The 21,619-nt window shown below is 43.3% G+C and overlaps 3 protein-coding genes across 5 annotated transcripts in view; 1 reads left to right on the top strand and 2 right to left on the bottom strand.

Annotated features, from left to right (window-relative positions):
• Positions 1-21,619, bottom strand: part of ZNF43 (zinc finger protein 43) — a 534,348-nt gene that overhangs the window by 324,867 nt on the left and 187,862 nt on the right. The window lies entirely within an intron of this gene.
• Positions 1-21,619, bottom strand: part of LOC117091333 (putative zinc finger protein 730) — a 284,531-nt gene that overhangs the window by 203,622 nt on the left and 59,290 nt on the right. The gene's annotated exons all lie outside the window — the stretch shown is intronic.
• LOC117093753 (zinc finger protein 257-like) overlaps positions 9,021-21,619 on the top strand; it is a 35,102-nt gene continuing 22,503 nt past the window's right edge. The window contains 1 exon segment of the mRNA XM_033229266.1: positions 9,021-9,065. Coding sequence (XP_033085157.1) covers positions 9,036-9,065 — 30 coding nt within the window. The 5' untranslated portion in view covers positions 9,021-9,035.

A 21,619-nucleotide genomic window follows, 5' to 3' on the forward strand; every position in this document is an offset into this window, starting at 1 on the left:
TATGAGAGTCACAATTCCAACTTTCAACTGCCTCCATGTGTGAGATCCACAGCCTCAACAGTGGACGGTTTCCATGTGTGACAGTGACAATGTTTACTGTTGGCTGAGTGTGCACAGGAGAGTCACAATTTCACCTGTGTTCTAAAAAGTAGGCCCTGTTCATGTGTGAGGGTGACAATTCTAACGGTTCACAGGGTGTGCCTATGAGAAACACTGTATCATTTGTGTGTTGGGCCATATGATGACATTTTATGTACCACCCAACTACTTTATACCATATGCAAGAGAGTGGTAATTTGATTTTTTTTTTTTTTTTTTTTGAGACGGAGTCTCTATCTGTCGCCCAGGCTGGAGTGCAATGGTGTGATCTTGACTCACTGCAACCTCCACCTCCTGGGTTCACTCCATTTTCCTGCTGAGGAGCTGGAACTACAGGCACCTGCCACAACGCCCAGCTGATTTTTTGTGTTTTTGGTAGAGATGGGGTTTCACCATGTTAGCCAGGATGGTCTCGATCTCCTGACCTCGTGATCCACCCGCCTCGGCCTCCCAAAGTGCTGGGATTACAGGCGTGAGCCACTGCACCCAGCCAATTTGATATTCTTTTTATGGAAACAGGAGACCCAGGATCCTATCTGTTTCTCTAAACCCAGCTAGAAAAGACAGTATATCTCTTATTGGCTGATTTGACGTATTAGAGTCATCACTGCATCTATGATCTGAACAAAGAGATACGTCACAATCCCATCTGTGGATAGGAAGTAAGCAGGAAGTAATCCCATCTGTGGATAGGAAGTAATCTGTGGATAGGAAGTAAGTTTTGAGTAAGTAAGTTTTGAGTAAATAAGTATGTCACAATCATCCTAGATGGCAGGGGTCAGTTATGAGAGGAGTCACATCACATAGGTTCTGGGCCAAGTGATATATCACAGTCCTCTCTGTCAAAAGGTCCTAGGAAGAAAACAAGAGTCATATCATCTAGGTGATGGGCCTAAAGATATGTCATAATAACCCCAGTGAGCAGGGACCAGGAAGAAGAATTACATCACCTGTGTGCTGCGCCCAGTGAAAAATCACTCTCCCTTTTGTGGGCATGGCCCAGGCAGAAGAAGACAGTCATGTCACCTATGTCTTGAGCTCAGAGATATATCACAATCTCTCCTATGCTAAAAGCCTAGGTAAAAGAGTAAAGTTACATCAAATTGTTGATGGTCCCAGAGCAGAGATAAGTCACACTGCCTGCTGTGGGCAGGATTCAGGCAAGAGCTGGACATCACCTTGGTGCTGGGCTCAGCAATACATCACAATGCCTTTCAAGGGCAGGGCCAAAGCAGAAGAAAAACATCACCTTGATGTTGAACTCAGTGATATGTCACAATCTCCCCTACAGGCAGAACCTAAAAAGAATAGTCGTATCAGCTAGGTGCTGGGCCTATGAATCAGTCAAAATCACCCTGGTGAACAGAGACCATGTAGGAAAAGACTTACATCACCTGAGTAATAGGTGCAGAGATATGTCACAATTCCCTCTGTAGGCAGAGCCCAGGCAAGAGAGTTACATGACCATAGTGTTGGATGCAGCAGTATACCACAATGGCATATCTGGGCAGGGCACAGGCAGAAGAGTCTCAAAACCTGGGTACTGGGTTTAGTGATACATCACAAACCCCACTGCAGACAGCACCAAGGCAGAAAAATATAATTGCATCACCTAGCTGCTGGGTCCAGTGATACGTGACAATCACATCTGTGGGCTTGGGTCATGCAGGAGAGTGAAATAACCCAGGTGATGGGTAAAATGTTATGCCACAATTACACCTGCAAGAAAGTCCACAGATATGATTAACAGTCTCCCAAATGTCTTGGATTTAGGTATGACAGTCAACATCTGTATGTCAGGTAAAAGTATGTGAGTCACAGTCTCAATTGTAGACTGGACCCTTGCATGGGAGACTCAATCCCTCCTGCAAACTGTGTCCCCTTGGTGGGGTCGCAGCCTCTAAAGTGTGTTTATCTTGGTCTTAAGAGTCATCAACACACCTGTGGGCAGAATCCATGTATGAGAATCAATTATTCAACTTGTGAGTTCTTCTGGGTGTGAGGTTTAGAACCTCAACTGAGGGCTGTCATGTGGAAGGACAACAGTTTTTACTGTCATCTGCATGTATGTGTGTCACAATTTCACCTGTGTGCTGGGTCTTGTTAGCACAATCTGTGTACCACTTGATGAATTTATATGATATTCATGAAAGTGGCATTCCACTCTGAGACCTTTATGCTGGTATGGAGCAATGACTGTACCTGTGAAATTAAGCCCAGGTATCTGGGTAACTGGGTTTATATAGAACAGTTCTCCCCTGCCTATTAGCTAGATTTAGAAATGAATAACCATCTCAACTGTGGCTGGATGTTTACATGTGACCATCACAATTCCAACTTTGAACTGCATCTGTGTGTGAGAGTCAGGACCTCAGAAGTGTGCTCTGTTTATTTGTGAGAGTATCAATATGTGACGTTGTGATAATGTCCCTGTGGGCAGGACCCATGCAGGAAACTCACATGACCTAGACATTGCACCCAGACATGTCACAATAGCAATGTATGTACAGCCCAGGGAGGAGAGGAGCATTACAAAACATAGGCCCAGTGATACATCACAATTTCCTATTGGGCAGAGCCCACGCAGTAGAGAAGAGTCATATCACCTAGTTGCTGGGTCTGACAACATAAAACACTACCCCCTGAGAAGAAGATCAGGCAAGAAAGTCATATCACCTAGGTGATGGGCTCAGATATGTTATAATGCCCCCAGGTGAACAGGGCTAAGGAAGAAGAGGAAAGTCACATAAACTAGGGCCAGGGCCAACCTATATGTCACAATCACTCCAGTGGGGAGCACCCAGGCATGAGAAGAGAATCACATCACATATGAGCTGGGCCCAGCAATATGTCACAATCTCCACTGTGAACAAGTCTGAAAATAGGAAGAGTCACATCAACTAGGTGATGAACTCAGAAATATGTCAAAATGATTTCTGTCGGCAAAGACCAGGCAAAAAAATTGCATCATGTGTGCTGGGCTTAGTGATAAGTCATTATACCTTCTGTGGGCATGGTCCAAGCAGAAGAAAAAAGCCACGTTACTTAGCTGCTGGGCCCAGAGTTATGTCACAATATCTTCTATGGAGAAAGCCTAGGCAAGAAAGAAGAATCACATCAAATAGTTCATGAGCCCAGAGGTACATCGCAATGCCCCTTGTTAATGGGGTCCAGGCAGAAGACTTACATCAATCTGTTGGGATTGGCTGTTGGGATTGGCAATATGTCACAATGCTATTTGAGGGCAGGGCCAATGCAAAAGAGGAACATCACCTTGGTGTTGGACCTAATGATATGTCATAATCTTCCCCATGAGCAAAACCTAGAAAGAAGAGAAAAACCACATCAGCTAGGTGCTGGGGCCAGCAATCTCCTTCAATACTCCCTGTAAACAGGAACCCCACAGGAAGAGAGTCGCATCACCTGTGTGATGGGCACAGAGATATGTCACAATACTTCCGGTAGGCAGGATCTAGGCAAGAGAGTTACATGACATGGGCGTTAGACCCAACAATATGTCACAATGGCCCATGTAGGCAAGGGACAGGCAGGAGAGTCACATAACCTGGTTATGGTTCCCCTATGTTAGCTGCAGTAATATGTCACAGTGCTTCCTGTGGGGAGCGCCAAGGCAGGAGAATAAATTTACATCACCTAGATCCTGGGTTCAGCGATGTGTCACAGTCCAATCTGTGGGCTGAGCCCAGGCAGGAGAGTAAAAAAACTCAGGTGCTGGACAGAGGCGTATGTCACAATCACAGCTGCAGGAAGGTCCATAAATGAAATTAACCGTCCTGCCCATGTCGAGGTTCCAGGTATGAGAATTAACACCTCCTTTATGTTGCATCTATGTTCAGGAGTCACAGTCTCAACAGTGGACTTGATCTGTGTACGAGACCTTCCATCCATCCTCTAGACTGTGTCTCTTTAGTGACTCACAGTCTCTCAAGTCTCAGGGGTGCTAAATCTTGGTCTGAGAGCCACCAGCTTATCTGTACACTGGATTCAAGGATGATAGTCAATTTTTCAATTTTTGAAACTTTTATTGGTTTTGAGATTCAGAATCTCACCAGTGGGTTGTGTTCATGTGGAGGGATGACAATCATTACTGTCAGCTGGGTTTGCATGTGAGTGTCACAATCTCACCTGTGTGCTGAGATCTGTTAGGACGGACATAATCTCTCCTACTTGAGGGCTTTACACTGTATGCATAAGAGTTGCTGGCCGGACGTGGTGGCTCAAGCCTGTAATCCCAGCACTTTGGGAGGCTGAGGCGGGCAGATCACCTGAGTTCATGAGTTCAAGACTAGCCTGACCAACATGGAGAAACCCTGTCTTTACTAAAAATACAAAATTAGCCGGGTGTGGTGGCACATGCCTGTAATCCCAGCTACTCGGGAGGATGGGGCAGGAGAATCACTTGAATGAACCCAGGATGCAGAGGTTGTGGTGAGCTGAGATCACACCATTGCACTCCAGCCTGGGCAACAAGAGCAAAACTCCATCTCAAAAAAAAAAAAAAAAAAAGTTACAATCTGGTCTGAGAACTTTATGTTGGTATGGACCCATGATCATACCCTGAGCTGTGGCCCTAAGCTCAGGTATGAGTCAACATGTCTCCAGTTGGTTGAGTCTAGATAAGAGATTTCTTACCTGCCTATGAGCTGCAGGAAGCTCATAGTCATTGAGCCATGTGTGAATATCTAGTCATTTCAACTCTGGCTGGATATTAACATATGACAATCACAATTTCAACTGCAGGCCGTATCCACTTATGAGATTAAGAACCTCAGCAGTGAGCTCTGTATATGTGTGTGTGTGGGGGGGGTTCCAATCCTAAGGGTTGCTGTGTTGTGCATATGAGAAATACAACCTCAACTGTGTGTCGGGCTCTGTCATGACACTCTCTGTACCAACCAAGAGTTTTGCACAATATGCAAGCAAATGCCAATTCTGCATGGTCTTTATAAAAAGAAGACTCAGAAACTCATCTGTTTGCCAAAGCCTTGCAAAGAGACACAGACTCTCTGCTACTGGCTGGTTAAAGGGAGACATTTACATCACTTGGATGCAAGGCCCAGTGATATGTCACAATGCCCCCTGTGGGCAGCACCAAAGCAGGAGTATGGAGTCACATCACCTATTTGCTGGGTTCAGCAATATATCACAATTGCAACTATGAACTGGGCCCAGGGAGGATGGTCAAATTACTCAAGTACTGAGCAGAGGCATATATCACAATCACACCTGCAGGATGGTTTAGAAATTAGATTAACAATTTCACACATGTCCCAGTTCTAAATTTGAGAGTCAACACCTCCTGTATTTTGGGTCTAAGTACAAGAGTCACAATCTCAATGGTGCACTTGATTTGTTTGTGAGAGTCTCAATTTCTCGTGCAGACTACGAATGCTCACTGGAGCCACAGACTCACAGGTGTGTTGGATAGAGGTCTGGGGGTCACCAACTCACCTTTGAACCAAATCCACATATGAGTCAGTTTTCCAACTTTTGACTGTTTTCACAAGGAAAACTTGGGACCTCAACGGTGGGCTGTGTTCACATGCAAAGGTGACAAGTTTTGCTATTGGCTGGGTGTGCATGTGAGCCTCACAGTCTTACCTGTGTGCTTGGCTCTGCTAAGACTCTCAATACCACCCAAGAGCTTTCTACAGTATTAATGAGAGTTGCCAACTGCTCTGTGACCTTCATGATGGTTCTAAGCCCAGGTATTAGAGTCAACATCTCTGTAATTGGCTGGTTCCAGATAAAAGAGTTCTCACCTGTTGAGGAGCTAGGTTAGAAATGAGTCACCATCTCAAGTTCAGCTGGATGTTCAACTATGACAATCACAATTTCAACTGTAGACTGCATCCACGTGTGAGATTCAAGACCTTACCAGGAGGCTCTGTCCATGTGTCAGGTGACAAGCCTAATAGATGATGCAGTGTGTATATAAGAAATGCAATGTCACCTGTGTGCTGGGCCCTGCAATGACACTCTCTGTACCACCAAGGGTTTATATGATATAGGAGAGTGGTAATCCACTATGACCTTCATACAAGGAGGAGACCCAGAATCTTATGTATTTCTCTAAGCCTAGTTTTGAAAGACAGTATGTCCCCTATTTGTTGATTTGAGGTATCAGAGTTATCATCTCACCTATGAGCTGAACAAAAATATACTTTACAATCCCACCTGTGCATAGAGTGTGTGAGCAAGAGAGTCACATCATTTTGGTGCTAGGCCAGAGATATGTCACAATCTTTTCTCACGGCAGAAACTAGAAAGAAGAGTCACATCACCTGGATGCTTGGCCAGAGATACGTTACATTCCTGTTCTGAAAGGCGGGCACAGGCAGCAGAGTCACAGACGTGGGTGCATGCCCACAGATATGTCACAAGACTCACTCCCTGTGAACAGGACCCTGGAAAAGAAAACACATCACCCTTGTTTCAGAGTCAAATGTTATGTCACAATCTTTCCTGTTGGCAGGATGCAGGCAGCAGAGGAGAGTCACATCTCCTAGGTGATGAATACAGAGATAAGTCATGAGGCTCTTGAGAATGGTAGGGCTAACACCCTGTTTACAGGGCATAGACAGGTGCCTCCATCTTCTAGGTGTTTGGTCTAGTCATATGTCACAGTACTCAAAATATGTGGGACCTATGCAAAATACAAGAGTCACATTACCTAGGTGCTAGGCCCAGGGATATGTCAGCATCCCACATTTTGGCAGGGGCCTGGCAGAGAAGAAGGACACATCACCTAAACCATAAATGTAAAAATTATCATAGCCAGGCACAGTGGCTTATGCCTGTAATTCCAGCACTTTGGGAGGCTGAGGTGGGCAGATCACTTGAGGCCAGGAGCTCAAGACTAGCCTGGCTTACATGGCAAAACCCCATCTCTACTAAAAATACAAAAAAAAATTAGCTGAGCATGGTGGTACACGACTGTAATCCCAGGTATTCCGGAGGCTGAGGCACGAGAATCACATGAATCCAGGAGGCCTAATGATTAGGTTCAAGGCCAAATAGCAAAATGTGTTTGTCTTTAATCTATTTTCTCTATATATAAACATTGCAAGTCAAGAGTATGTACAGATATGAAGACAGAGTTTTCTTCTCCTCCAGACCTATCATCCTTTGTTGCCTTTCTGATCTCTGGAAGGAAGGTGGGCCAAAGGTGGCCAACAGTTGTCTACTTGTGGTTAATTTATTCCTGCTGCCCTCTGCTCTTTTTACGGCCACTATGTTTTCCATCCTCCAAATTAAAGAGAGATGTTGTTAGGAAGAGGCCCTTCCTTCACACTGGCAGAATAAATCTGTTTAGGCCCTTCACCTGCATAATATCAGAGGTGCACTTCATGTGTGGCTCCTGAGTGCCTGGAATGTGACTGGGTCTACACTGTGATGTGCTGGAAAGGCAAAAAACGGACTTAGTGGCCCATGTGCGGTGGATCACGCCTGTAATCCCAGCACTTTGGGAGGCCAAGGCGGGTGGATCACCTGAGGTAGGGAGTTCCAGACTAGCCTGACCAACTTGGAGAAACCCCGTTTCTACTAAAAATACAAAAATTAGCTGGGCATGATGGCAGATGCCTGTAATCCCAGCTATTCAGGAGGCTGAGGCAGGAGAATCGCTTGAATCCAGGAGGCAGAGAACCGAATTCATGCCATTGCACTCCAGCCTGGGCAACAAAAGTGAAACTCCATCTCAAAAAAAAAAATCCCTCCCAAAAAATCCAGACTTAGTTCCAATGATATGGTTCCAACTATATACATGCTACATTAATAATTACACATTGATCGTATAGTAATATTTTGGATATATTGGGTTACAATCAGTTTGACCTGTTTCTTCTTTCTTTTTAAAGTTTGGCTACTAGAAAATTTAAAATTCACATTTGGCTCACATTCTATTTTAGAAGATTGTCTCTTTTTTTTTTTTTTTTTTTTTTTTGATGGAGTTTAGTTTTGCTCTTGTTGCCCAGGCTGGAATTCAAAGGGATCTTGGCTGCATGCAACTTCCGCGTCCTGGGTTCACCTGTCTCAGCCTCCCAAGTAGCTGGGATTACAGGCACCCGCCACCACGCCGGGCTAATTTTTGTATTTTTAGTAGAGGCGGAGTTTCATCATATTGGTCAGGCTGGTCTCGAACTCTTGATCTCAGGTGATCTGCCGGCCTCGGCCTCCCAAAGTGCTGGGATTACAGGTGTCAGCCACTGCACCCGGCCATGATTACCTCCTTCTTAAAATCTCAGGCTGCCTGATCAAACAACCAGAAGCCAGGAAGGTCAGGAAAGCTGAAATTTTAAAATAATTGTTATTTTTTTTTCGTGAGTAAACATATGGCATTTTTTTTAAAATTATTTTTTTGAGACAGAGTCTTACTCTGTCGCCCAGGCTGGAGTGCAGTGGCGCGATCTCGGCTCACTGCCACCTCTGCCTCCCGGGTTCAAGCGATTCTCTTGCCTCAACCTCCCTAGTAGCTGGGACTACAGGCGTGAGTCACTCACTGCGCTTGGTCATATAATGTATTATGTATAAACGCATATGACCTTACACACAAGGTTAAATTCAAATACCTCTGGGTCGGGCCTGGCTTAACTCAGGGAAGAAGCCCTGCCTGAAAAGTCTCCATCTTAGGCTGTCTCTCTTCATTCAGCCTAGCATCAGATCACGTCTCCTGTCACTCAGGGTCTAAAGGGGCGGGGTCTTAAACGTTATCCAATCAGGGGCGCTGGGCTGGAAACCGTCCAATCAGACACAAAGCTGGAGCGGACAGGGCGGCTTCTGGATTTGGCCGGGACTTTGTCTCTGGCTGCAGCCAGAGCTGCAGGTCTCGTCTTCCCTGGTCTGTGTCCTCTTCTCCAAGAGGCCCAGCCTCTGTGGCCCTGTGACCTGCAGGCGTTGGGAGATCCGCAGCTAAGATGCCAGGTCCGCCTGGAAGCCTAGAAATGGTGAGAGTGCCGGGTCCGACATCCCGGGAGAGGGGAAAGGGCTAGTGGGAACCGGTGGAAGTGGCTGTGGCGGGACTCAGGCCTCCTCGCAGTCAGCTCCACAATCTGCGCCCGAGTTTTCCTTGGCCAGCTCGACCTCAGTCCCCGTCAGCCATAAGATGGCGGCTGCCCTGACAGCCGGGACCCCGGGCGTCCTGTCTCTTCCCTGCGCAGTGACTGCCCTGGCCTGGAGCCGTCTCTCGGCAGCTCAGCACCTGCAGCGCCTCGTCTCCCCATATTGTGCAGGGACCACGGGAGGGTAGACAGGGGAGAATCCTGACCCGGGGTGCGGGGTTCGTGAATGGGAAGAGCTTTGGTCTGTGGGGTTCTGAGTCTCTCTTTTCTCTTATTAAAAATGCACAGAAGTCACCGCAAAAACATTAAAGAATTTAATTAAAGAGTGATTCAAAAATCCGGGCGTCGTGGCTCACGCCTGTAATCCCAGCACTTTGGGAGGCCGAGGCGGGTGGATCACGAGGTCAGGAGATCGAGACCATTCTGGACAATATGGTGAAACCCAGCCTGTACTACAAATACAAAAATTAGCCGGGCGTGGTGTCGTGCCTTTAATCCCAGCTACTCAGGAGGCTGAGGCAGGAGAATCGCTTGAACCAGGAAGTCAGAGGTTGCAGTGAGCCGAGACGGCGCCACTGCACTCCAGCCTGGCGACAGAGCGAGACTCCGTCTCAAAAAAAAAAAAAAAAAAAAAAATTGTAGACTACCCAGCTATGTTTGTCATTTGTCGTCCATAGCAGGGACTTGAAGAAAAAACTTTTATAAGGTGCGATAAAGAAAATCAAATTCAATAATTGGTTAGGTACAGTTGCGTAGTTTCTTAATTTGTGCGATCAAGGTGGACATTTCCTTGTTATGTAATCAGAGGTTAATTGGTAGTTTATAGTTGGCTAAACCTCAATTTTGTTTCCCCCAATTTAGTAATTTATAAAAACATGCATCCGAGGCCAGTCGCGGTGGCTCACGCCTGTAATCCCAGCACTTTGGGAAGCCCAGGCAGGCGGATCACCTGAGGTCGGGAGTTGGAGACCAGCCTTACCAACATGGAGAAACCCCGTCTCTACTAGAAATACAAAATTAGTCGGGCATGGTAGTGCATGCCTGTAATCCCAGCTACTAGGAAGGCTGAGGCAGGAGAATCGCTTGAACCCAGGAGGTGGATGGTGCAGTGAGCCGAGATTGCGCCATTGCACTCCAGCCTGGGCAACAAGAGCGAAACTCCATCTCAAAAAACAAAACAAAACAAAACATGTATTTGAGTTAAATTTCTTTAAAGTAGAAATCCAGGGACTAGAGCCACCTTGGTCTAGTTGCCTGCCACTTAATTATTTTCACAAGCCACAGGAGACTAATTTTCCGCTGATTTTTTTTTCTTTTTTTTTTTTTTTCTTTTTTTTTTTGAGAAGGAGTTTCACTCTGTTGCCCAGGCTGGAGTGCAGGCACGAGATTTCTGCTCATTGCAACCTCCTCCTCCCAGGTTCAAGCTATTCCCCTGTCTCATCCTGCGGAGTAGCTGGGATTACAGGAACCCGCCACCATGCCTGGCTAATTATTGTATTTTTAGTAGAGACGAGGTTTCATGTGGGCTAGGCTGCTCTTGAAGTCTAACCTCAGGTGATCCGCCTGCCTCAGCCTCTCAAAGTGCTGGGATTACAGGCGTGAGCCGCGCCCGGCCTTTTCTGCTGCATTTTTTACATGTATCCCAAGCAGACTCTCAAGTTTTACCGACCACCGCCCCGCCCCCCATCATTTCTTCAGCCTAACTGTGGCTTGCAAAAATAGTAAATAATAAAATACTAAATTTTCAGTTTCTTCTGACATTCCCGAATGCCAGTTTTCCCTCTCTAATTCACATTATCAATTATTCGTCCTTCAATTTACATTTTTTATACCATGTTTTAATTAATCATTTTTTGATAAAGCATTGGATTACACTTTAAAAATATTTGTTTTCTGTTTGTAAATACTTTCCATGAAAAGAAAGCAAAGTATAATTCCCTGACGCTGTAGGGTGAAAAAAAAAAATTGTTCCTCTTTGCTTTTATGTTGTATAGGCACAGAGATCTTAGAGTGTTTTTGGGTCAAAGTTTCCCCTTGGAAACTATGAAGTGAGACGTCTTCACCCATCCTGTAGTTTTGTTCTTGGTCCTGGGCTTCAGTATTTTCTGGGGATAAACCAAGATACGCACCATGGCTATATCTGCTAGAGTGTCTAGTGAATATCAGCTACTGGGTCTTTTTTTTTTTCCTTATATCACAGCCTGAGTTACGGAGTATAGCCTCTTAAGAGAGAAGGTGGCTGCCCCAGGGCTGAGAGGAGTCTCCTGTTGTACTTCTTTTTCGAAGACATTAAAATTGTCTTCACCCAACTCAGCTTCTTTTTCTTAGAGACACATTGCTGTTAAGCTAATCAGATGCTGGTTAAAAAAAAAACACAGAAATAATTTCTGCCTCCTGGATTCTCTAAGTGGGTAGAGAAATAGTGAAATAAAAAAACCAAGTGAGTAACTCTGTCATAGAAACTAAAACTTGAGCCCAGTGACTCTAAGCTAAGGCTAATATTGAGCCATAAAAAAAAGGTTATTAAAGGCCAAGTTAATTCTTTCTGGGGAGCCGCCCCTGCAGATGTCCCAGCCATGAAAGAAGCCTTTATCCTGAGAGAAGTTATGGAGCCCTGGAAAGCTGGGGATCTGCAGGCAGATTCAGTTAAGGTTAAAATAGAAGGGGTCTCAGACAGTCTTACTGAAGATGAAGTTGTTATTGTTATGAGATAGTTTCTAGACTTTGTGAAATATAAACAAAGTTAGATTTATGTTAAAAAAAAAAAAAAAATTCCAAAGGAGTATTGCAACAGGAGGAAGTACTAACAATAATATCTTTAAGGATTGCAAAGGTTAGGCAGACAAGGACTTTCTTTCATAAGGAGGAGCAAACAGATTAAAAAGAAGGTGTGAGGGAAATGGCAAATTGAGGATGAAATAACTAGAGTTTAGATCTTTTGAGATGAAGTCTCGCTCTGTCGCCCAGGCTGGAGTGCAATGGCATGATCTCGGCTCACTGCAACCTCCGATTCCTGCGTTCAAGCAATTCTCCTGCCTCAGCCTCCTGAATAGCTGGGATTACAGGCACCAGCCATCATGTCTGGCTAAATTTTTTGCATTTTTATAGAGACGGGGTTTCACCATGTTGGCCAGGCTGGTCTTGAACTCCTGACCTTAGGTGATCTACCCACCTTGGCCTCCCAAAGTGCTGGGATTACAGGCATAAGCCACCATGCCTGGGCAAATTTAACTGATTTTTATATGAGTAAAAGAAGAAAATATGCAGAGTCTGTGTCTGGCTGTGTGATCAGTAAAAGGCACCATCTAAGTTATAATGGAAAAGGTGTTTATTTCCATAAACTGTTCTTGGAGCACACAAAGGATGGAGAATTTTAGTAATCACAGCTATTTACCTGGATTACCTATGTGCCTCATCTTTCCCCACCCTTTTTTTTTTTTTTTTTTTGTTCTATACATTTATTCCATTTTGCTTTTTCTGAGTTGTATCTTTTATAATTAACTGGTCAACATAACTATGTTGTTTTGCTTGTTCTGTTAGTGGCTCTATCAAATCATTGAACTTGAGGGAGGTTGTGGGAGTCCCCGATTTTTAAACAGTAGCTCAGGAGCGTAGATGGGTTCATTGGGTTTGTTACTGACATCTGCAGTAAGGAGAATACTGTGCAACTGAGTCCTGAAACAGGGTCTGTGCTGAATGGGTGGTTTCAGAATGCAAATCTTAGACAATGAGTTGATGTTGGAGAATCTTAGTGTTCAGCAGACTCTACAGATTTGGTGCCAGAAGAAAGATACCACAGAGGCCTGGCCTGACATGAAACTCTGGGAGGCTCTGCTTTTCTGTCACATTGTTTTGTGATTCTAAGTCTCCTCCCAGGGTGAGAGAGGACTGAAAACTTAAAGGAAAGAAGCTCTGATAGCAGATTCCCTTCTTCCACAGCTGTCAGCACAGGATTTCTACCCACTCACAAACACACCCACTAGACATTGAGGTGTCTACACCACTCCCAGGGCTAGACACCACCCTCAGGAATTTCACCACAGCATTTTTGATCCTAATTTTTTTTGCCAAAAACCCACAAATGTCTACAAGTCTCCTGGCATATCCTCACCCCCAGACACTGAATCTGCAGCAGCAACCTGTTTTCTCCGCCAACCTAGGGTTCTGGACCACCTGTCCATAATCTCATCTGCCTGCATGAATGCAGAAATAAATTAGAGTAGAGTCACACCTGGGCCGCGATCTGTAGTACAAACCAATCCTGTCTCCTACATTGCACTTTCCCAAACTCATGGATTTTTTTTCCTTTTAACTTTTATTTTTTGTTCCTGAGTACACATGCGGGTTTGTTATATAGGTAAAATTGTGTCATCGGGGTTTGGTGTGCAGATTGTATTGTCACTAAGATACTAAAAATTGCACCAAACAGGTATTTTTTCTGATCTTTTTTGTCCTCCCATCATCCACCATGAACTAGACCTCAGTATTTATTGTTCTCTTTGTGTCTATGCATTCTTATTATTTAGCTCTTACTTATAAATGGTAACATGAATTTATTTATTACAATTTTATTATTTTTGAGACAGAGTCTTGCTCTGTCTCCCAGGCTAGATTGTGCAGTGGCACAATCTCGGCTCACTGCAACCTCCACCTCCCTGCTTCAAGCGATTCTCCTGCCTCAGCCTCCCAAGTAGCTAGGATTACATGCGACTGCCACCACACCCAGCTAATTTTTGTATTTTTGTAGAGACGGGGTTTCACCATGTTGGCCAGGCTGGTCTCGAACTCCTGACCTGAGGTGATCCACCCACCTTGGCCTCCCAAAGTGCTGGGGTTACTGTCTTTACATTAGTTTTTTTTTTTTTTTTTTTTTTTGAGACGGAATCTGCCGGATCTCAGGTCACTGCAAGCTCCGCCTCCCGGGTCTACGCCATTCTCCTGCCTCAGCCTCCGGAGTAGCTGGGACTACAGGCGCCCGCCACCTCGCCTGGCTAGTTTTTTGTATTTTTAGTAGAGATGGGGTTTCACCGTGTTAGCCAGGATGGTCTCGATCTCCTGACCTCGCGATCCGCCCGTCTCGGCCTCCCAAAGTGCTGGGATTACAGGCTTGAGCCACCGTGCCCGGCCGTCTTTACATTAGTTTTCTAAGAATACTGGATCTCTAGCTCCATCCATGTTGCTACAAAGGACATGATTTTCTTTCTTTCTTTCTTTCTTTCTTTCTTCCTTTCTTCCTTTCTTCCTTTCTTCCTTTCTTCCTTTCTTCCTTCTTCCTTTCTTCTTTCTTCCTTTCTTCCTTTCTTCCTTTCTTCCTTTCCTTTCCTTTCCTTCTTTTCTTTTCTTTCTTTCTTGCCACACAGTATTCCATGATGCTTGTGTACCATATTTTGTTTTTATTGAATCTTTCATTTTATTTATATTTGAAGAAAGGGTCTTATTCTTTCACCCAGGCTGAAGTGTAGTGGTGTGATCTAGGCTCAATGAAGCCTCAATCTCCTGAGCTCAAGCAATCCTCCTACCTCAGCCCCCTAGGTATCTGGGACTTCAGTCACATGCCACCACACCCACTAATTTTTTCTTTTTCTATTTTTTGTAGACATGAGGTTTTGCCATGTTGCTCAGGCTGCTCTCAAACTCCTGAGCTCTGGCAATCCGCCAGCTTTGACTTTCCGAAGTGCTGGATTAGAGGCATGAGCCACCATACCTGCCCATACCATATTTTCTTTATCCAGTCTACCATGGACAGGCATTTAGGTTGATTTCATGTCTTTGCTATTGTGAATAGTGCTGCAATGAACATGCATGTGCATGTGTTATGATGGAATAATTTTTATTTCTTTGTGTATATACCCAATTATGAGGTTGCTGGGTCAAATGGTAATTTGTTTTTACTTATATGAGACATCACTACATTGCTTTTCACAATGGTTGAACTAATTCTCACTCCCACTAGCAGTGTACAAACATTCCCTTTACAACCTTACCAGCATCTGTGATTTTTTTTGAGTTTTGGATAATAGCCATTCAGATTTGTGTGAGATGATGCCTCATTGTGGTTTTGATTTGCATTTCTCTAATGATTAGTGATGAGGACTTTTTTATGTGCTTGTTAACCACATGTATGTCTTTTTTTGAAAAGTATCTGTTGGTGTCTTTTGCTTATTTTTTCTTTTTGTTTTTTGCCGAGATGGAGTCTTGCTCTGTTGCCAGACTGGAGTGAGGTGGCACTATCTCAGCTCTCTGCAACCTCCACCTCCCTGCAACCTCCACCTCCCAGGTTCAAGCAATTCTCCTGCCTCAGCCTCCTGAGTAGCTGGGATTACAGGTGCCCACCACCACGCCCGGCTAATTTTTGTATTTTTAGTAGGGATGGAGTTTCACCATATTGGCCAGGCTGGTCTCGAACTCCTGACCTCAGCCGATCTGCCCGCCTTGGCTTCCCAAAGTGCTGGGATTATAGGCGTGAGCCACGGTGCCTGGCCTAATCAATCTCGAGTTGATTTTTATATATGGTGTAAGAGAGGGGTCTAGTTTCAATCTTCTATGTAGTGCTAGCTAGTTATTCCAGCAAAATTTATTAAATAAGGAATTTTTCTCAAATTCCTCTTGTCAGCTTTGTCAAAGATCAGATGGTTGTAGGTGTACAGAATAATTTTGGGACTCTTTAATCTGTTGTTTTGGTCTCTGAGCCTGTTTTTGTACCAGTACCATACTGCTTTTTTTACTGTAGCCCTGTGGTTTAACGTTTGGTAATGTAAGGCCTCCAGCTCTGTTCCTTTTGTGTAGGATTGCCTTGGCTATTTGGGCTCTTTTTTTTGTTCCATATAAATTTTAAAATAGATTATTTTGGTTCTGTTAAGAATATTTTTGGTAGTTTGATAGGAATAGTATTAGATCTGTATATTTCTTTGGGCAGTATGCCCATTTTGATGATATTGATCTTTTCTATCCGTGAGCATAAAATTATTTTCCATTTGTTTTTCTTTCTTTCTTTTTTTTTCCTGAGACGGAGCCTCACTCTGTCTCCTGGGCTGGAGTGCAGTGGCCGGATCTCAGGTCACTGCAAGCTCCGCCTCCCGGGTTTAGGCCATTCTCCTGCCCCAGCCTCCCAAATAGCTGGGAATACAGGCGCCCGCCACCTCGCCCGGCTAGTTTTTTGTATTTTTTTTTTTAGTAGAGACGGGGTTTCACCGGGTTAGCCAGGATGGTCTCGATCTCCTGACCTCGTGATCCGCCCGTCTCGGCCTCCCAAAGTGCTGGGACTACAGGCTTGAGCCACCGCGCCCGGCCTCTATTTGTTTTTCATCTCTGACTTATTTAAACAATTTGTTTTGTTTGTTTTTTTATTTTTGTCATAGAGATCTTTCACCTCTCTGGTTAGCTGTATTTCTAGATAATTATTTTTCTGTGGCAGTTGTGAATGAGATTTTGTTTTTGATTTGGCTTTTAGCTCGGATATTGTTGATGTACATGGATGCTACTGATTTTTGTACATTTATTTTGTGTCCTGAAACTTTTCTGCAGTTGTCTGTCAGTTTAAAGAGCTTTTCTGTCACAACTATAGTCTTTTCTAGATACAGAATCATATTGTCTGCAAACAAAGATCGCTTGACAACCTCTCCTCCCATTTGGAGGCATTTTTTTTTTTCCTCACCTGATTGCTGTGGCCAGGACTTCCAATTCTATGCTGAATAGGAGTGGTGAGACAAGACATTCTTGTCTCGTGCCATTTTTAAAAGAGAAATGCTTTCAGCTTGTGTCCATTCAGTATGTTGGCTGTGGGTTTGTCATAGATAATTCATTATTTTGAAGTATGTACCTTCAATGCCTAATTGGTTGAGGTCTTTTAACATAAACAATGTTAAATTTTGTTGAAAGTTTTTTTTTTTTTGCATCTATTGAGATAATCTTGTGGTTTTTGTCTTTCATTATGTGTATGTAATAAATCACATTGATTTGTTTATGATGAACCAGTCTTACATCCCAGAGATAAAGCCTACTTGATCATAATGGATTAGCTCTTTGACATGCTGTTGGCTGTTGGATTTGATTACCCAATATTTTGCTGAGGATTTTTTTTTTGGAAACAGAGGGCTCTGCTGCTCAGGCAGAGTGCAGTGGTGCGGTCTTGGCTCACTGCAACCTCTGCCTCCTGGGGTCAAGTGATTCTCCTGTTCTCCTGACTCAGTCTCCCAAGTAGCTGAGATTGCAGGCAACCGCCACTGTGCCCGCCTAATTTTTTTTTTTTTAGACAGAGTCTCGCTCTGTCGCCCAGGCTGTAATGCAGTGGTGAATTTTTTTTTGTTTGTTTTTTTAGTAGAGACAGGGCTTCACCAAGTTGGCCAGGCTGGTCTTGAACTCCTGACCTTGTGATCTACCTGCCTCGACCTCCCAAAGTTCTGGGATTACAGGTATGAGCCACTGCGCCCAACCTTGCTAAGAATTTTTACATCAATGTTTATGAAGGATATTGGCCTGAAGTTTTCTTTCTTTTTTTTTAAACACAGTTTCATTCTTGTTGCCCAGGCTGGAGTGCAGTGGTGCAATCTTGGCTCACCACAACCTCCTCCTGGGTTCAAGCAATTCTCCTGCCTTAGCCTTTCAAGTAGCTGGGATTATAGGCATGCGCCACCACACCCAGATAATTTTTTTTTTTTTTAGATAATTTGTATTTTTAGTAGAGATGGGGTTTCTCCATGTTGGTCAGGCTGGTCTTGAACTCCCGACCTCAGGTGATCTGCCCGCCTTGGCCTCCAAAGAGCTGAGATTACAGGTGTGAGCCACCACTCCTGGCTAGCCACTGTGCCCGGCTTACCTGAAGTTTTCTTTTTCCATTTTATCTTGCCAGGTTTTAGTATCAGAATGATTCTGTTCTAATATAATGAGTTGGGAAAGATTTCCTTCTCATTTTTTTTTGGAATACTTTTAGCAGAAATGGTACCAGCTCCTCTTTGTTCATCTTACAGATTTCAGCTGCAAATTTCTCTGGTGCTCAGCATTTTTTGGATGGTAGGCTATATATTACTAATCCAATTTTGGAGCTTGTTATTGGCCTATTCAGGGCTTCATTTTCTTTTGTGTTGAGTCTTGGCAGGATATATTTGTCCAGGAATTTACTTATTACATTAGATTTTCTTGTTTGTGTGCATAGAGATGTTCATAGTAGACTTCAGTAGTTATTTGTATTTTTGTGGAGTCAGTAGTAATGTCCCTTTGTCATTTCTAATTGTGTTTATTTGGTTCTTCTTTCTTCATTAATCTAGCCAGTAGTTTATCTTATCAATTTTTTTTTCAAAGATTTAATTCCTGGATTTCTTGATCTTTTGTATAGTTTTACATGTCTAAGTCTCCTTCAGTTCAGAGCCACTTTTGGTTATTTTTTGCATTCTGCTAGCTTAGAGTTGGTTTGCTCTTGCTTCTCATACTTTATTTTGTGATATTAGGTCAGTAAATTCAGATCTTTCTAACATTTTGATGTGAGCATTTAGTGTTATAAATTTCCTTCTTAACTGCCTTAGCTGTGTTGCAGTGATTCTGGTATGTTGTATCTTTATTCTTAGTTGTTTCAAACAACAATTTGATTTCTGCCTTAATTTCATTATTTGCCCAAAAGTCATTTAAATGCAGGTTGTTTAATTTTCATATAATTGTATGTTTTCAAGTGGCTTTCTTTGTGTTGAATTATGTTTTCAACAATCTGTTGTCTCAGTGTGTGGTTGGTATAATGTAGGGATTTTTGTATTTGCTGAGTATTGTTTTATTACTAATTGTGTGGTAAATGTTAGAGTTTGTTTCACATGGCGATTAGAATAATGTATATTATGTTGTTTTTACTTAGAGTTCTGTAGATATCTATTAGGACTATTTGGTCAAGTGTCAAGTTTAGGTCCTGTTATACTTTGTTTATTTTCTGTCTCAAGGATCTAATAGTTTCTGTGGGGTTTTGTAGTCTCCTACTGTTGTGTCAGAATTATAATCTCGGGCCGGGCGCGGTGGCTCAAGCCTGTAATCCCAGCACTTTGGGAGGCCGAGACGGGCGGATCACAAAGTCAGGAGATCGAGACCATCCTGGCTAACCCGGTGAAACCCCATCTCTACTAAAAAATACAAAAAAAAACTAGCCGGGCGAGGTGGTGGGCGCCTGTAGTCCCAGCTACTCCGGAGGCTGAGGCAGGAGAATAGCGTGAACCCGGGAGGCGGAGCTTGCAGTGAGCTGAGATCCGGCCACTGCACTCCAGCCTGGGCGACAGAGCGAGACTCCGTCTCAAAAAAAAAAAAAAAAAAAATTATAGTCTCTTCATAGGTCTCTAAGAACTTGCTTTATTCATGTGTACCCATGGAATTTTAATAACACATTTCTCTCTTCTTTTTTTCCCCATAAGAATTCTTTTAAGTGCACAAAGTGTGCCCAAGGCTACTCCTTAGATGCCTGAATCCAATGTCTACTGAGATTCAGATGTCCAAGAATTCAAGAACACATCCAGAAAACCTGGCTGTTGTAGAAAAAAATATAAATTAGAAATGAAAAGCTTTATTCTTCTACCTTGAAATAAGCATGTAGCATCTTAAAGCATTTAGATGATGTGTACATTTATCTTTGTTATTTTGAAATACACATACATTATATTAACAGCTTAGTAAACCTTTTGTCATTATTATTATTATTATTATTTTTTTTTTTTGAGACGAAGTCTCGCTCTGTGTGGCCCACGCTGGAGTGCAGTGGCCACATCTCAGCTCACTGCAAGCTCCGCAGCTCCGCCTGCCCGGTTTACGCCATTCTCCTGCCTCAGCCTCCCGAGTAGCTGGGACTACAGGCGCCCGCCACCTCTCCCGGCTAGTTTTTTGTATTTTTAGTAGAGACGGGGTTTCACCGTGTTAGCCAGGATGGTCTCGATCTCCTGACCTCGTGATCCGCCCGTCTTGGCCTCCCAAAGTGCTGGGATTACAGGCTTGAGCCACCGCGCCCAGCCTTGTCATTATTTTTTTACTCAGGGTTGTCATTACCTAGGACTTCAGATCCATTGCTTTGTTTTTGCTTTTGCAAAGTTTTTTTTCGTTTATTTTTAGTCTTTTAAAGTCGACACAGATTTGTTTAGCTCAAAGCTCATTTTAAAAACACACAAAAGTGGAGGACAAAAATAGGATTAAAGTTAGCAATACAGAATGATAAAGACTAAAAGATAGAGTAGTTTTTTTTTTTTTTTTTTTTACCAGAAAACTGATTGTCCAAGGTAATTATCTAATATTTTCAGGCTGAAGTACTCACACTGCCAAAAGAAAGCAGTTTAGTATATAAATTGAAGTTCAGTATATAAACAGTGAAGTTTTTAGTTGTACTTTGGTTTCTGTTTATTACTTCAGAACAATTAGCATAGTTATGTGTAGTGTTTGTAGACAACCTGTGTTTATATACATTAAAAAGTATTTTCAGCGAGGCATGGTGGCTCACACCTGTAATTCCAGCACTTTGGGAGGCTGAGGTCGGCAGATCACGAGGTCAGGAGCTGGAGACCAGCCTGGCCAACATGGCGAAACCCCATTTCTACTAAAAATACAAAAATTAGCCAGGTGTGGTGGCATGTGCCTGTAGTCCCAGCTACTTGGGAGACTGAGGTAGGAGAATCGCTTGAACCCGGGAAGCGGGGGTTGTGGTGAGCCAAGAACATGCCATTGTACTCCAGCCTGGGTGAAAGAGTGAGACTCCACCTCAAAAAAAAAAAAAGTATTTTCTACAATAGTATGAATATAAGGCCACAAAATTTACTTTCAATGAATCAAATAGGCATTTTAATATTGTTATTTATACTTTTGAAATATAAAGTGTTTTAACTGAATTATGATAACAGACTTTTTTTGTTTTGTTTTGTTTTTTCAACGGAGTTTCACTCTTGTTGCCCAGACTGGAGTGCAATGGCACGATCTCAGCTCACCACAACCTCTGCCTCCGAGGTTCAAGCAATTCTCCTGCCTCTGCCTTTCAAGTAGCTGCCTTTCAAGGGATTACAGGCACCAGTCACCATGTCTGGTGAATTTTTGTATTTTTAGTAGAGATGGGATTCCACCATGTTGGTCAGTCTGATCTTGAACTCCCGATCTCAGATGATCCGCCTGCCTCGGCCTTCCAAAGTGCTCGGACTACAAGCATGAGCCACAGCCCCCAGTGGTTACAGACATTTAAAAAATGTTTTACATTAATCATGACTAGTACATTAAAATTATGTATACTTAGATATTTATATCTAATGTTCAAGAAATTTACTACAAAATTGTTACAGTAGATATTAGTCTGAAATGTTTGTTTATCTAATAGGGATAACTCTAGGTAAGCATAATTGTAGTGTCTTGTATTTCACTAACATGGAATGCTGCTATTACAGGACAAACACAGGTGACATGGCCATCCAAAAACCATAATAGCTCTTTAGTTAACTATGTTG

This window comes from Trachypithecus francoisi, unplaced genomic scaffold (assembly GCF_009764315.1).
Source record: "Trachypithecus francoisi isolate TF-2019V2 unplaced genomic scaffold, Tfra_2.0 Lachesis_group12, whole genome shotgun sequence".
NCBI classification, from domain to species: Eukaryota; Metazoa; Chordata; class Mammalia; order Primates; family Cercopithecidae; genus Trachypithecus; species Trachypithecus francoisi.